This window comes from Bombina bombina, chromosome 3 (assembly GCF_027579735.1).
Source record: "Bombina bombina isolate aBomBom1 chromosome 3, aBomBom1.pri, whole genome shotgun sequence".
NCBI lineage: Eukaryota > Metazoa > Chordata > Amphibia > Anura > Bombinatoridae > Bombina > Bombina bombina.
The window spans coordinates 46,559,804-46,577,832 of NC_069501.1; the positions used below are offsets into that span (position 1 = coordinate 46,559,804).

Sequence of the window (18,029 nt, forward strand, 5' to 3'; positions counted from 1 at the left end):
GTTCTATACATACATGTAAAGCACAGATAATGCACAATTTGTGTTGCATTTGTTTACATCATACTTTATTTTAGGCTTATTGTACATTTCAGGTTTATGTACATTATATATGCATATGTTTTTGATGATCTCTTATTTCCCTTTTACACATCCTATTTAATACATCATATGAATGATTGTCTCGCTTATGTATCTCTTTTTGGCTTTAGATATTTCTCCACCTGTTTTTAGTCAGTAATTGAGATATATCTACATTGTTTTTAATAACTGTGGAAAAGGTATTTGTCCTAACTATGCGTCTTCATGCATCTAAATATTATGATCTTGGTTATTTGAACTGAGAATAGATATGGTACCTGGACTTACTTAATGTTGATACTTATAAGGTTACATAATATCTTCATGAAATCAAATGATTTCTCATGTTTTCCATGTTTCTCTATGTTATATGTTTAATTGACACTTTGTTGTGCAATCTCATGTTACCAATGTTAACAAGATGATTAATATGTATGATCTGTATTGTATAACATATGTTCAAATACGGTGTCTATTAGCAAAGTTTTGTATTTGCCCCTGTTCCTTTAAATTTTCAAATTATTTTTGTACCAATCAGGACCCAGTAAAGGATTATTAAGATGCAATGTGTATTAGTGTTTTTATGGACTATGAGTACGGCTTCTTCCGAAACACGTTAGTCTCACTTTTCAGAGGCATGTCCCTCCAAGTTTTTATGGTTTATACTTAAATAAATGTTATATTTTATTCATCTACTTATTGCTGGCAATCCTTTATTTATATTTCATATTCCTTTAACATAGAGATACATATAAACATTTATAAATATGTATGTTTTATATATATATATATATATATATATATATATATCTGTGTGTGTGTGTACATGTATTTAAATATTTGTTTTACGGTATATGTACTGTACATATTTACATATTTTATATATATATATATATATATATATATATATATATATATATATATATATATATATATCTTCTGTATATACCTATACCTGTATATCTATTCCTATAGATTTATATGAATGGATATCAATTTTACATGAACAGTATCAGATATATAGAAATATATATTTAATGATAAAAAGTAAATTTTCTATGTAAAGAACACACTAATGTAAAATATGAGTTTTGTGCATCAGGTCTCGTGATTTAGATTTTAACGCGGTCGGGTTAGCTCACGTAAAAACGTAGTAATCTTAAGGTGCATTTTTAAAATATTACATAAAAAATATTAAAAAATAAAAAAATATTAAACATACTGTCAAAATATACATCTATAAGATATATTCTATGGATTATTTAGAATATTTTAGAGTATATTTAATAATTTTATATATATATATTTTATATGTAATATTTCAATAATGCGCCTTAAAATTACTACATTTTCACATAAGCTAACACGGCCGCATTAAAATCTAAATCACGAGCCCTTTTATGCAGAGATTTTTTTCCTTTCCTGTGGCCAATCAGAGGTTGCTCTTAGATTACATTTTACTAATTTACCTATACACATATGATCTTATGATAACTGCAGTATGCTCTCCTGCCCTGATGAGGGGGGAGGACTCACTCATAAACAGACCATATCAGGATGACTGCAGCATGCAATATAGGATCTTCTGCCCTTTGGAGGGAGGGGAAAAGCAACAGCAAGAAAAATGTACATTGCAATATTTTTACAAACATTAATTAAAGATTTTATAGGGAATTTAAAGTTTGTATTTAATTTTTCACGAAGTTTTAATATCAGGTCATTTATTTTAGCCAGGTGTGAACTGAGCAGTCTGGCAGATTGGACCTGGACCGAGAGCCTGGCACGAAGTGGGGCTGTCAGCGATATCACCTGGGGCACAGCCCCCTTGCATAATCCTGTGTCCCCCTTTTTGACCCCCAGTCATCCTGACACTGCTCCTGGTGCACTGCCCAAGCTCACAGTCACAGCTGGTTAAATGGGCAGCGCAGGGCTGACAGCTGCACATGCAATAAGTTAGCAGTTTAAGATAAGTCAAGTGGTGGCCCTGACCCTGTAATAGGGACCCTGTGCCTGGATTGGGGTATATTGCTCTGGGGGCCCTGGGATTTAGGGTCTGACCCTGGAGAATAGGTGCCCTTGGGGGTTCTGGAGGTTAGAAGCCCTGGTGAAGGTGGTGTAGTGAGGTGACAGGGTGAGGGAGGGGCATAGGGGGAGGTGCAGAGTATTAGGGACCTGCCTGGTTGGTCTCATCCTGCCCCTGATTTTAGCTTATTTTATCATCTCATAAAGTAAAACAAAAACAATCCTCTTAGAGTGCTCCACACATGACCAGTTCTGGTAGTGAATTAACAAGAATACATCTGTCATAACATGAATCACTAAGTATTTATTTAAAAAATATTACACTTTGTTTTTTATACAAACACATAATGCAGCCACATTTCATATTGCGTTAAGGTGAATACATAATGCTTATGTACATTTTAGTTTTCAGCTAAATGTGCATGTCTTGATAAGTGTTACATTTAAAAAGAAGTCCCCTCTTCAGCAGTGGTTCAGATGATCATTCTGTGACATCACATCCTGCTTCAGCAGTGGTTCAGATCATCATTCTGTGACATCACATCCTGCTTCAGCTGTGGTTCAGATGATCATTCTGTGACATCACATCCTGCTTCAGCTGTGGTTCAGATGATCATTCTGTGACATCACATCCTGCAGTAAATTCTGGCCATGAAATATCATCCCATTTCAGACTGGCATCACTTAAAGCTTGCAAGAGCTGCTTCTCAAGCTAGCGCTGTGGTATGCTGGGTAGTATAAGTTGCTATCGAAGCTGTACTGTACATAATGAAGTAATGGCAGACATGGAGCTGTGAGCTCCTATAGTATTTCTCTTTTACACATAGAGCCTCCAAGTCCTTTGTTAAGTCTCTAATTTTTCTGTGGAATACATTGGTCTCTTTACTTGACCATGTGTATTATAAATGTCTCATTTAAAAAAATAAACTATGTACAAGTGCATAAATATATAAATATAGCTATAATAAAAAAATACATCTCTTTCTAAGTTCCCTTCTTTTAGCTGGGTGGTTAGGGTCCCATAAGACTGCAGCACAAAACAGTATCGAGTAGCACCATCAACATTTTCAGAAAACCTAAATGTTCACTAGATTTGTTTCCTTCTATTCCATTTGACGTGAAAGTCCATGGAGGAACTGATATTACGATGTCGCATTTCTATACGTGATGAGCCTTTGTGTAAAGTCATAAATTAGGATCACAAACTTCAAACAACACTTTACCAACAGGTGATGACTTCCCATCATGCCTGGTTCATGATGAGTTCATTATCCACTGCAATGTCTGATTGGTTCATTAACAGACCACAAACAGAAGACATTGGAAGTTGTTGCTTTTATCTACTTTTCCAATTCTACTAATAATATTTGGGATGACCTTTATGTAAATAGATGTTAAGCCATCTGACTACTGTTATCTATTTGTTTCAGTTTGGAACAATACCCAAGCTCTAAAACTGACTTCAATGGCCCAATCATAAATTAAAGATATCTTTACAGTTTGATACTAGTTTTTATGACTCCAATAATATTTCTGAAATGGTTTGGAGATACTCCATACCACTGTGCTGCTCAGCATTTCCATCCCCTGCAGAGTCCTTTAGTTTGTTTATAAGGCACTACGTGGTCCGATTGTCGAGACTGTTCTGTGGACACTGCCGAGTGTCTGCATTCTCTTGTATGTCGTTTATCTGTATTGTAGCATGAAGGGAACCATCGCTGGACCGTCTGCAGACCGGGTTGTCTATATCCTCCATGGGAGGCAAAAATTCTATACAACCTGAACCAACAACAAGAAAAGAAATCAATTAACATACAAGTCAGATATATAATGCTATTCTCATACAAATTTCATAAACAATTTATTGTTAGTGCGAAGTCCCAGATAAATTGGTACTATATAAAACCAACATAAAAATAATTTCAAAAATTAAACAAAATGCTTTATATTTTTTTTACGTTTGGGTAAAATAATTATTGGTGGGAATTCTGGGTAAAGACATTTAAAGTTTCAAACAGGATTGGTTACTTTTACCAAGATTCAACCTCTGACTTATCTGTATAGGTGAATGTGCTATACAATGTCAAATGTTGCTCACTTATTTACAGTGTAAGCTTTTTCCACTCATCTATTTGCTATCACCTTTTTTTTGAGACTATGTTAATTTTATTAAATTGGATGATATTGAACTTCACAAGTATATTAATTACTAGGGACACCAATTAGAAGCATATCTGGTTGAATAAGTTTTAAGACAGAGTATGTATGCGATTTCGCTGGAATATTAGTTGTTCTTACTCCCAAATTGGGCAAATATGCAAAAAAAATATCAGTTGCAGACTCTTTAATTAAATGTTTGGGGAGGTTTAAGCAGATCTTTATGGAAACAAAATATAGCAAAATCAAAAGATGTTAGATAATTAATGCAGTATTCATGATAACTGCCTGATGGGTTTGAATGCAGGTTTTGTCATTTAACCAATAATTCCAAACACTAGGAAGTCAAAATTCCGATACAATTGAACGCTGGCAGCAATTTTGTAACACTTTACACAGTCAACCTGTAGAGGGAGCTTAAGAGTGCAGTAGCCTCAGCCACTGTATTGTAAAAACTATGGTAAAGTACGCTGGTGCTGTATAGCTAGAAGCATTATTTAATTAATATGAATAACTAAACACAAACTGAGAGTGCATCTAACTTTGTAGGAGACATCTAAACAGTGTGTGTAGTAGTAGTACGTAAAGACAGAGTTGTGGTTGTTATTTATAATTTACTTGTATAGCACTGCTAAATTCAGTAGCACTGTTACCTGCTGTCACTCAGCACTACCTGCTGCAGCCCCCTCTACAGGTTGCATTGTATATTAATGCTACACAGACTGTTGCAGGCACATAGTACTCACTACTGAGTCTACCTCACCCTGCTCTCAAAGAAAGAGTCCAGGTTTCAATCAGGTAAATTGATTATTGAAGTTAACTTGAATTCCAATCATAAATAAATATTGTGGTGCATTAGTTTATCTTTGTTTATAATTTGAAGTTTAAAAATGATTAAGATAGGGGTTTGTTTGTGTGTTTATAAAAATTTGAATTGGATCTGCACGAAAACTTAAAGGAACAGGGAATTCAAAGAAAAGCTTTCATGATTCAAATAGAGCATACAATTATATCCAATTGATTTCTTTTATAAAATCTGACTCTCCATCCCTGGTTGAAAAGAAGCTCCTTCCGATGAAAATATATGGAGGTAGGCTCAAGAGAGTGCAAATATGGCAGCAACATTAACATCAGTGTAACAATACTTTGCATATAGTGCTGACGATATCTGCACGGTCCTATCTCAGTATGCTCTCATGCAAAGCAGCTACGTTTCAACAAGCACACCATGAGGTAAATACAAGTCAATTGCAAAGGGTTTTTTGTTGTGTTTTTTAAGTTTTATATTCTCAATCATGAAAAATTTTAATTGCGCAAAGACAGGTTTTCTGATTATTGGAATTGGCATGAACTAAATGCTTGTTTGATTGAAATGTTTGTCTGTTGGGTGTTTTCCCTGCATGTGTCAAACAGGCATACTTATGTAGGTGCCAGAGACATGAATCATGCCTTTGAGGACACAGTTATAACACATTCCTTTTACTCAGTCCATATTGGAAACAGCCAGAAAGCAATTTGTTTAAAAAAATGAAACCGAGCAAAACCAGGAATAATCTGGATAAAGCCTAAAGACATCAAGAGTATGTTTGATTTATGAAGGAGCAGAGCTGAATAAAGAATAAAGCAAATTAATAGTAATTTTATAGTTAATTGCTGTTCCTCTATACTACAGTGTCCTATTGTAGATATTCCGTTTGCAACAATACATAAGGTCTAATGATTCCGAGAACAGTATACCCTGAATTGTGCAAAGTTCCCAGTCGGCTAAGAGCAGGGTCACCTGCCTAGCTTGTTATATAAATGCACATTATACTGAAATCTATATGCTGATAAATTGGCTAAGTACAACCAATAGGAACATGTACCTAGGCATCTATATAGCCTCTTATTGGATCAAAAGATAGAATTGGCTAGTTAGGCTGGTTACCTTGACATGTGCTCTCTTCCTTGGGCGCATGAACGACGCATGCTTGGCTTTCTTCTGTCATGCAAGGCTGGTCCTGGACCTGATGCGGCAGAGTCATATCATGCTCATCGTCTTTGCAAAGCTTGTTTAATAAACTGACATCATCATCCTGTGTTGGGCACAGCCTGGGGAGTAAAGCAAGCATTACTTAAGAGGCTGCTGATTGCCTGTGTTCATTCCAAATAAATTAGTCTCTCATTCACAAACCTAAAGTTAGGCTGCAACTGACAAAATAACCCATTAATGATTCTATATATGCTTCTATCTCTCTGCCGACTTTTAGGGATAGACCGATATATCAGAGCGGCCGATTATTATAGCTCATATTTGGAATTTCTGAAATAATCGGTATCGGTCAGAAACCTACCGATATTACTGATATAGAAGAAATCAAAAGAAATTTAGCTCTGTGTACTTCAGGGAAACTATGTAGTTTTAAGTGACACAAATCATCACACAAATCATCTATAGCACATACTGTATAAGCTGGACATAGCATAGCATCTAATAATAAATAGTACTGAGTCTGAGTACAAGCCCAGGTGGTTCTGGGAGCTCAGTTACCAACTACCATACCTCCGATGGTAGCCTGTAGATGGACTTGCATAAACAAACATATATGATTTCTGAAATGGAAAATGTGATCTTTAAGTGGTACTTAAAGCTACAGTTTCCCTGAAGTACACAGAGCTAAATAACTTTTGATTTGCTCATAGGGGTCAGCAATACATAAAACCAATCTGCTTGCTAATTGCTGTCCCAAATAGAACATTATTTGTTGCATTCTGATAAATTTTACACATTTGCAAAACATTTAAAGCTGCTATATTTGACAATTTTTTTAATTTACATTTTATATTTTCCCTCTAATGGGCATATAAAAAAACATTTAAAAAAATGATAGTTCAGGTACATCAATTAAATGTGCACAACAACAACCCTTGAGTAGAAAGCTATGCAGTATAGGAGACTAGTATCATTATTCTCTAGCAGTGGATAACAATGCTCTGACCATTAGGTGGCGCTGTTACACATGTATAAAACTGCCCATAAGTGACATAATACATAAACTTATAGTCCACTCCTCAGTACTAGGGAAGGTTATTGCAATCCAGTAAATATATGAGCATATTAAAAAACAAATCAAATAAATAAATCTAGCACTGATATTCCAGAATGTCCTTTCTTTTCCTGTCAAGTGGCAGTATATATATTTTTTTACTTTACTTTTAACCCTTATCTTTAAAGTGTACCAAGTGAGCATGTTTTTAGTAAAGTGACAGCAATATATGATAAAAACAGAAGCCATTTAACAGGGGAACATGCTGAAATGTTATGCTTTCTGCACTATAAGGTTTTTCTACTTAACTGTGAGTATTAAAGAAATTGTGTATTGTCTAGCTTTGCAGTAGTGACTTAAATTTGTTTTATATCAGTGTGCAGTTTAAAAGGGATTTATGCCTTTTTTCTATGTTTTGGGAAGCCATTTAATAAGTTAATTTTCAAGCACTTTATTTTTCCCAGTTGTTTACTTTTAATGTTTAAAATTTTAATAAGCATGTTCAGTTTATACCAGATTTGTGTAGAAATTGTGTTGATTTCTCAAAACTTTAAAATGTACAGAATATCGGCCCCTGTTATCGGCCTGAAAGGCAGTCAATAATCGGTATCGGCCCTGAAAAAACGATATTGGTCTATCCCTACCGCCTTTATATTCCATATAGAAGTGACTCACCTGGCAGCGTTTTGATATTCTGTAATCTCCTTCTGGCCATTTACACTGTTCTCCAATAAAGTATTAGCTTCATCCTGTAGAAATATAGCAAGAGTGAGTTTTATACAGATTCTGCGCTAATTCTAAATTACGAAAACATTTGTAACCCCTTAACAAAACTAGATTGGATTACGGCAGAGTTGATTGCGCATCATATGAGTAAACAGATTTACGAAAGTATAAATAAACATCTTCTTTATATTTTCTTATATCTTGTGATTAATGCATTTTAGCAAAATGTCTTTAAAGTGACATGAAACCCAAAATGTTTATTTCATGATTTAGATTCATAGAGAATACAATTTTAAACAACTTTTCATTTAACTTATATTATCTAATTTGCTTCCTTCTCTTGGTATCCTTTGTTGAAGAAACAGCAATGCATGTGGGTGAGCCAATAACATGAGGCATATATGTGCAGCCACCAATCAACAGCTTCTGGTACCTATGTATGCTTTTCAAAAAAGAATACCAAAAGAATGAAACAAATTAGATAAAAGAAGTAATTTGAAAAGTTGTTTAATACTGCATGCTCTATCTGAATCATGAAAGAAAAAAAATGAGGTTTCGTGTCCTTTTAAATTGTTTTTCTCAATGACATCTCTAAAAAGTATCTATTAATCCATGTTTTTCGGACCCCCAAAAAGGTTATTTCATAGTTATTTTCTTCTCATTTCTACTTATAAAAAATCTAAACTGACAGTTCTCTAAGAGATAGAACATGATTTGTTACCTGATGCACATTCTCTGAGTAGTAATCCTGCTGTTTTTCTACTTGATAATTCTGTTTTGTGCAGGAACCATTAAGCACGGAACCATTTGAGTATTGGAGGGCACTGATGGCAGACGCACCTCGCAGAGGCACCATTGTGTACTGGCAAGAGGACGTGAGAATCCTTGCACCAGGGAAGGTGATATCTGTGGCTTGTTCTGCAGAAAGAGAGGAGTGTCAACCAATGTTTAATTGGATACTTTAAAGCAATAAATCAAATGTTTTAGGACTTGTTATTTTTGCAATTAAGTCTCCTTAGCAAGACGTAGGCATTTCCTGCTCATTAACTGCAATGTGTGTTGCTATTCAAAGTGTGTGTGAGTATCTAATATTTAAAAGTAATTAATCTGGAATAGCGCACATGCTGAAAGCTATTTGAGGGTTCTACTTTCCCAAAGCTAATTTCTACACACTATTCCTGTTGAGTAGCACAGATGCCAAAACCAATCTAGATTGATGGAGTTGTTGGTTTATTTATTTGCTATACACTTTTCATATAAGCTTAAACATATTAGATTTAACACATATATACACTGGGTTTACGCACATAGATGTAGGGTGCACAAACACACACCCTTAACCCTTTGAGCACTTTCCCACCTGGGTGCTAAGACTTTTTAATGTTTTTTTTTAATTTTTGGAACAATTTTTTTTAACTTTTTTTTTTTATTTTTTTCCGACCCCCAAGACTTACACTGTTGTTAGGCGATTACCTTTCCAATGGTGGGTCTTGGGGGGTCTGTAGCTGCTTAGATGCCTGAGATACAGGCTTCTAAGCAGCATGCCCACTGCTCCTAGTATAAAGTTGCGCAGTGACGTCATCACGTTACTGCGCGTGACGTCACCACGCAATACGGGAAGCCCCGGCGATGCCTGTCACTCTACAGGCACGATCGCCGGAGTAGGAGCGGGTGGGAGCCCCCAGATCTCCCTCAAGGTGGGAGAGTGCTAGTGACGGCTCAGAGCCGTCATTAGCACTCAAAGGGTTAACCATTTGAACTTGCCATCCCAGTTTCTAAACTACTTTAACCCTATACTCGATATTTTGCATTAGAATATTCCTATAAAGTAATATACATCATAGTGACAAGTAAACAGCAGGCAATAAACAACTTATATTATACTTGCACATATTTTCAGCATTTCTCGGAGTTGCCTCTTAGCTACTTACTCTGCTTAGCACGAGCTCGCCAGAGGCAGACCGGAATGAACGCTACGATTATAAGCACAATAGATCCCAGCACCAATCCTACGATCAGGTATGGCAGATCACTGGAGCGAGCTAATGTGGCGCCAGTACCCAGAGCTCCACTGCTGGGAGGGGCCTGAGGAGAAGGTACCATAGACAAAGGTGGACGACCAAAAGGTGAAGAAGATTTCCGAGCTAAAAAAGAGAACAGAGGAACATTAGGCTATAGAAATTCAGTAGAGAGAGCTCTCTGCATATTAATAATCCTACCCTTGGCATGACCTGGAGGTATGTAAAGGTACATTAAAGTATTTTTTTAATTAAGTGTTAGAAATCATTTATTAAATTACAAAACCTCTGCATGTATAAAACATTTTAAAGTGTCACTTTGTTAGAAAATGATGCATTGTTTTCCAGGCCTAGGACACACCCTCTGAAAAGTCTCATATATTGTAGCCAATTAGAAAGAGATAAGCAAGTTCCTGCAAATATTAACAAATCCTTGTGCAGCATGTGGAATTTTCAGGCTCCTGCATTCCAGCCTTTCTGGGGGGAGTACAAACACTACAGTTTTCACAGATAAATTACATGAAAAGCTGCTAAATAAATAGTTAAAAGTGCACTGCGATGTAATTAAGGGCCTTAATCCATAAACAACGTTTAATTATACATAATATAATGTATTTTTATTATTTACTTTTCATGTAATTTAACTTTGAAAATGTCATTTAACCCAAAAACGCTGGATTTCATTTTTCGGGATCTCTACAACATGTGTCGCAGTAATTGCTTGATCAGTGCAGGAAACCATTTATATCTGTCTCTCAAGTAGCTTTTTAAGAGGTCTGTCCCTTGACTACAAACAGTGCAAATTTTGCTAACTGTTGATATTTACACTGATTATATACAGAACATTTTCATTTTCACCCTTTAACTTAATTAAACTAACCAGTTATCATCACCAAATTGTCTGGCTCTGAAGAAGAAGAAGAGTCACCATATTCACTGTGAGCATTACAGCTCCTCACATCTGTATAAATTGCAAATATCGAAATACAAACTTTAAACTGGACTTTTTAAAGCATCCGCTGACTCTGTTCTCTGCACTCTGTCCTGGCCGTTATAATCCGTACAGCGTAGTGAAATCTCACCTTTAGTCTCGCAGATCATCACGTTGCTAAACTCGCTCTCCCCTCCCTCATTGAAGCATTGCATTTTAATGTCATACGAGGTCTCTGGCTGCAGGTGACTGATCGAGTGCCAGTAACGATCGCCTGGAAGTTACATTGAGATTAAAAAGTTACTATAGGTGGATTTCTGCAATTCTGAGCCAACAGTTATTTAAAGTTTCCTCCTATGTCACAACAAAACACTAGGTTAAGCTTTACCTTCCACCACATCCTTCTTGTAGTCGCTGTCATTGTCGCTGTCCGTGGGCCGATAGTAGATGTAGAAGCCATGGATGGGAGTGTTGTTGTTGCTGTCAGGAGTGTACTACAGAGAGAGAAATATATTCTGATTTAGAGATGTCCTAAAACTTCATATCTGGTCATATTATGAGTCTGTTGCACTCCTGGGACATGTCTCATTTAGGCTAATTGAGATTATTAAAGCATAATAAATCTGTGCGCCAGGGGCCAGTGCCTCTGGCTCCTTAAAAGTTGCGTCTGGCTACTGAGAATGTCAGTGTTGATTTTTAATGGTGCATTAAAACTTAATTTCCCTGCAGACTAAACAATATGCTAGGAAATGTAGTTCTGATTCACCGAGTATTTAGCTAAAGCTAAAAACTCCTGCACTGCATGAAAAGGTGACTAGCCGAGGGAAATAAAAGGAGGAAAGTCTTGCATTGTTTTTTTTTATGTGGGTGTGTGCATGTTTGTACACCTATGTATATAAAATACTGATGCAGCTACCCAAAATATTCAGGCCCCTAGGTTTTTGGGCTGGCTTCTAGATTTTGGGCAACTTTGGCAAGACCTATGTACACACTACCGCAGGGATGCCCCCTAGGAGTGAGTTCAGTTCCCAGCCCATTAATATTGCGTACAGTGTACAGAAGTATCTTACCATCCATTTAAGCATTATTGTAGTCTCATTAACAGCCTCAGTGAAAGTGATATAAGGTCCAGTGACCGGCCTCTCGTACACACGGTTACTGTAGCCAGATACAACGTATGGTTTGGAAGCTGCACTGGGCTGACTCTCCCCCAGAATATTCAATGCTCGTACTCGGAATCTGTAGGAGGTGCCTAGCGGAATCATATAACAGCACCATTAGCATAAATATAACTATATAGATATTTCTTGTAGATAAATCATAACAGCCTATTAACAGAAATGTTTCTCTTTAAAAAGGCATTAAAAATTCCTCTAAAAAAGCATTATATATAAATACTTAAATAGATAACAGAAAATGTGTATACAAAAGAAATGCTTTAAGTCATTTAGGTGGTATAATTCAAGAGGTTTTGCAAAATTATGAGCAATTCAGGAATATACCCCAAAGTCTGGTCAAATGAATGCCCCTTTTCTCTTTTACTGTGGTCAATGAGGGAGAGAGGTAAATGAGCTTATTCTCTGATCTAACCAATCACTACATAAAATGTTGCAAGGTCAGGCCAAGTTCCGTCTAATTTTATGATGGAGGTAGTCCGGCCCCTCAAGCTAGGAACAGTTAAATGAGTGACAAGGTCATCCATAAAAGCTGGAGTAGCTCATCAGACTTTTATTGCCCGCTTAATTTCTGCCCCTAAGTGCCCTCAGCAGAAGAAATAGATAAGGTAAAACCTAGGTTGCAATATGACGATGACCATTACTTTATACAAACTAAAACATTTTCACTTACAGTATATCTTCAGTTCTTAAAAGGGACACTCAAGTCAAAATTAACTCTCATGACTCAGAAAGAGCACACAAATTTAAGAATTTTTTAAATTTATTTAAAATTATCAAATGTTGCACAATCTTTTTATATGCACACTATCTGAGGCACCAGCTCCTACTGAGCATGTGCACAAGCTCTCGGGGTATACGTATACTAGTCTGTGATTGGCTGCTGTCTGTTATGCATAATATATGTATATTATGCACTTGTTAATTATGCAATTCTACTGTATTTAGTGAACCTTTAAACACCATCCTTAGACTATTCTTTGCTTTAAATACACCAGCATTTATTTACTGTTAAATATCCCTTTAAAGCCACGTTGTATGCAGACATTTAGAATGCACTGCCCCTTTAAATGTTATAAGAGGTACATTTTCTGGTTACCTTTCTCAAGGTCAGTTATTTCCACAGAGAGACGGGAGGGTGGAATGTCTCTACTGGCCAGGACCCAGTCTCCTGGCTGCTTCAGTTTCTTGTACTCCACGCGGAAGGACTGGATCGGGAAGCCACCGTTACCTCTCGGGATCCAAGTCACGTACACAGACGTCTCAGAGGCCACCGAGATGGTCGGCCGATCAGGAGCTTCTGGGGCTGTAACACATAAGGTAAGATATTATGGGATGTACTAACAAAAGTAGTCCGTAATGCGGAAAGCAATATCACTGAAACCATAACTTCTTTATAGAAGGTCAAGTGAATCTCGTTGAAAGAATGTTAAACACATAACTAGATCCCTATAAAATGTTTATGTATTGTATTTTGTTTTTGCTTTAAGTCTGATAACTTGTGAAAATTGTGGGGGGGTTTTCTACTCCCAGCAGAGAGGCTGGAGTGCACAAGTAATGAGACATTAAACCCAAGTCCCATTCTTTCATGGTTCATATTAAGTGTACAATTTTAAACAACTTTCCAATTTACTTCTCTTTTCTAATTTTCTTCATTCATTTGGTATCCTTTGTTGAAAATCAGGGACGTAAGCTCAGGAGAACCATATGGCAGCAGCTTTGCAAGAATGTTATGGCTATTTCCTTCCTGTAGTGCTCCAGACTACTACATAGGTATCTCATCAACAAAAAATAACATGAGAACAAAGCACATTTGATAATGGAAGTAAACAGGAATATTTTGTTACATTGTATGCTCTGTCTGAATCACAAGAAACCTTTTGGGTTCCATATGTGCAATTACCGACCTTGCTACCTTGCTACATGATTTATAATACAATTTTATACAACTTTCAAGTTTACTTCTTTTATAATATTTGCTTTATTCTCTTGGTACCATTTGTTGACTGAGCAGCATTGCCTACTGGTTGCTAACTGAGCACATGGGTGAGCCAATGACAACTGGTATATATATATATATGCAGCCACCAATCAGCACTAAGCACCCAGGTGCTTTGCAGCTCCTGAGCTTACCTACTCATGAATGTCTAATTATTACTTTAATGTCCCTTTAAATGAGATCTGTAGCTTGGCAGATAGCGCAGGTCCCCTTATAGCACTGGCTTTAAATTTGAATAGACGACAGAACAGATTGTGAAATGTTTGAATCACGTATTAAGGGTCATTGCTATAGGTCTGTATTTTTTTTTTACTTTTCAAAATACCCATCATCCCTTGTTAAAATAATAAAGCAGTACTTACGCGAAAGGCGATTGTTGTCAGACAGGTTGCTGCTTTGAGTGCTAGTGCCGGGATCATCCTTCTGAATTTGCAGTTCTTTGCTGGCTATGATGTCTGGCTTAGGACGGCGCCCTAGAATATGAAAATAAATCACAATTCCAAATTACCACCATTAATAAAATACACTATATACAGATTTTACCACATTCCTCTACCATAAATATTATTCTTTAGATCACATGCGTTAAACACATAGTTAAAGCACCACTTGTGAGCTTCAGGGAACTGCTGTAACTGAGTGTAACCGAAACTGACCCAATCAGCAGTCGCACAGAAAATGCCCCCTTGATATAATAGTTAAATGATTCAAATGTTACATTTCCCTCTTTTGAATGTAATATTTGTTTTAGGATAAAAGCATAAAAAAATAATAAAATGAAAGATTTGAATGTTGGTTGAGCTTGATCTGTGATTGCTGTAAGACAGGAGGGGTGGGTGAGACCCTAATAAAAAGCATCACATCCGTTATTCATGTAATTAGTGTGATATGTAATCTCATATAAATGTCTGTAATAAAGAAGTAAAAAATAGCACTAAATCTCTGAAAATACTCAGACTGAGCCACAAGACATCAGCGTGTTTCTACACGAAGCACAAAACATTGCTCCTAAAAACATCAACCATAGGAAATAAAAAAACTGTCTCTCTGTAATCAGAAATAAATGTTACTATTTACCGGTCCTAAATGTCACCATGGCGGTTTGTCCTTCACCAGCGCAGTTGTAACCTGCCATCTCCACCTCATATAAGCTCCCTGGGTCCAGTTTTGTCAGGGTCAGACGATGCTGTGATCCCGGGACGCGTGAAACTGTCCACTCATCTGACACATTTGCTACTTGCTGTATAAGGGAATACGGATTAAATAATGAGAATTGATGATGTATTAAGCAAAACCGAATATAAACACAAACTAAAATGACTATATATATATATATATATATATATATATATATATACATACATACATACATAAACACATACACTTACAAATATACAAACACATACACTTACAAATATACAAACACATACACTTACAAATATACAAACACATACACTTATACAAATATACAAATACATACACTTACAAATATACAAATACATACACTTACAAATATACAAACACATACACTTACAAATATACAAACACATACACTTACAAATATACAAATACATACACTTACAAATATACAAACACATACACTTACAAATATACAAACACATACACTTACAAATATACAAACACATACACTTATACAAATATACAAATACATACACTTACAAATATACAAACACATACACTTACAAATATACAAACACATACACTTATACAAATATACAAATACATACACTTACAAATATACAAATACATACACTTACAAATATACAAACACATACACTTATACAAATATACAAATACATACACTTACAAATATACAAACACATACACTTACAAATATACAAACACATACACTTACAAATATACAAACGCATACAAATATACATACACTTACAAATATACAAACACATACACTTACAAATATACAAACACATACACTTACAAATATACAAACACATACACTTACAAATATACAAACACATACACTTACAAATATACAAACACATACATACACTTACAAATATACAAACACATACACTTACAAATATACAAATACATACACTTACAAATATACAAACACATACACTTACAAATATACAAACACATACACTTACAAATATACAAACACATACACTTACAAATATACAAACACATACAAATATACATACACTTACAAATATACAAACACATACACTTACAAATATACAAACACATACACTTACAAATATACAAACAAATACAAACACTTACAAATATACAAACACAAACACAAATATACAAACACATACATTTACAAATATACAAACACATACACTTACAAATATACAAACACATACACTTACAAATATACAAACACATACACTTACAAATATACAAACACATACACTTACAAATATACAAACACATACACTTACAAATATACAAACACATACAAATATACATACACTTACAAATATACAAACACATACACTTACAAATATACAAACACATACACTTACAAATATACAAACACATACACTTACAAATATACAAACACAAACACTTACAAATATACAAACACAAACACTTACAAATATACAAACACATACACTTACAAATATACAAACACATACACTTACAAATATACAAACACATACAAATATACATACACTTACAAATATACAAACACATACAAATATACATACACTTACAAATATACAAACACATACAAATATACATACACTTACAAATATACAAACACTTACAAATATACAAACACAAACACTTACAAATATACAAACACAAACACTTACAAATATACAAACACATACACTTACAAATATACAAACACATACACTTACAAATATACAAACACATACACTTACAAATATACAAACACATACACTCATAGGGGTCTATTTATAAAGCAGCGGATGCTGCTTCCGACCCTCTCAACTTCAGTTCCGACTGAAGGGGAAGTAAAGAAGCAGCGGTCCTAAGACCACTGCTCCTTAACTCGTCCTCCACCTCTGAGGTGGCAGACAGCAATCAGCCCGATCGAATACGATTGGGTTGATTGACACCCCCTGCTAGCGGCCGATTGGCTGCGAATCTGCAGGGGGCGGCATTGCACCAGCAGTTCACAAGAACTGCTGGTGCAATGATTAATGCAGAGAGCGTATGCTGACGGCATTTATCGATGTGCGGCGGACATGATCCGCTATATCAGATCATATCCATCCGTACATTAATAAATGGACCCCATAGAAAATATACGCAACATATCTACATTTCTATAAAGCAAATCTATTAGAAGTGAATAGATAAAAGCATTTATATATATATTATTTTTATTATATATATATGTTTTGTTGATCACATCCTTTGTTTAATAACAGTAACGTTTCAGGGTAAACCCCCTTCCTCAGACCATTCTTGTATTGGACTTTTATAGATATTTTTTTTTTTTAATTTTAGAAAATGCTCCTCAAGATGCTTAAAAGGTGCAAAAACAAATAAGCTCTACTATGTTTAGCAAATAACTGTGTTTAATTCCAGCTTCAGAGCTGCGCTGCACTACTGGGCGCTTAACATATCTGGTGGGCCAATTTGAGTGGGGCGGCTACCAATCAGCAGCAAGTTCCCAGTAGTGCACTGCTGCTCCTGAGCATACCTAGATATGCCTTTGAACAAAGTAAATTAAATAATAGATGTAAATTAAAACTCCTCTTGCAATAGTCTATAGCCGATTCATGAAAGTTACATTTTGACTTTTTAAATATTAAACAAACTCTTCTGTTAACAACCATTAGAAGTGCCCATAAAGTACTCTACACTTCTTTCTGTAGACGTCTCTCTCTCTCTATTGCTCTCTCTCACTCATATTCTATTTCTCTCTGT

The 18,029-nt window shown here is 35.5% G+C and overlaps 1 protein-coding gene across 1 annotated transcript in view; it reads right to left on the reverse strand.

Annotated features, from left to right (window-relative positions):
• Positions 1-2,384: 2,384 nt before the first annotated feature.
• Positions 2,385-18,029, reverse strand: part of BOC (BOC cell adhesion associated, oncogene regulated) — a 102,042-nt gene continuing 86,397 nt past the window's right edge. Inside the window, exons 9-19 of the mRNA XM_053705816.1 lie at positions 15,210-15,372; positions 14,495-14,605; positions 13,233-13,439; positions 12,029-12,210; positions 11,347-11,452; positions 11,110-11,232; positions 9,941-10,153; positions 8,731-8,927; positions 7,959-8,032; positions 6,185-6,348; positions 2,385-3,879 (exon numbers count right to left, since the gene is read on the reverse strand). Coding sequence (XP_053561791.1) covers positions 3,719-3,879; positions 6,185-6,348; positions 7,959-8,032; positions 8,731-8,927; positions 9,941-10,153; positions 11,110-11,232; positions 11,347-11,452; positions 12,029-12,210; positions 13,233-13,439; positions 14,495-14,605; positions 15,210-15,372 — 1,701 coding nt within the window. The 3' untranslated portion in view covers positions 2,385-3,718. The remainder of the gene's footprint in view (positions 3,880-6,184; positions 6,349-7,958; positions 8,033-8,730; positions 8,928-9,940; positions 10,154-11,109; positions 11,233-11,346; positions 11,453-12,028; positions 12,211-13,232; positions 13,440-14,494; positions 14,606-15,209; positions 15,373-18,029) is intronic.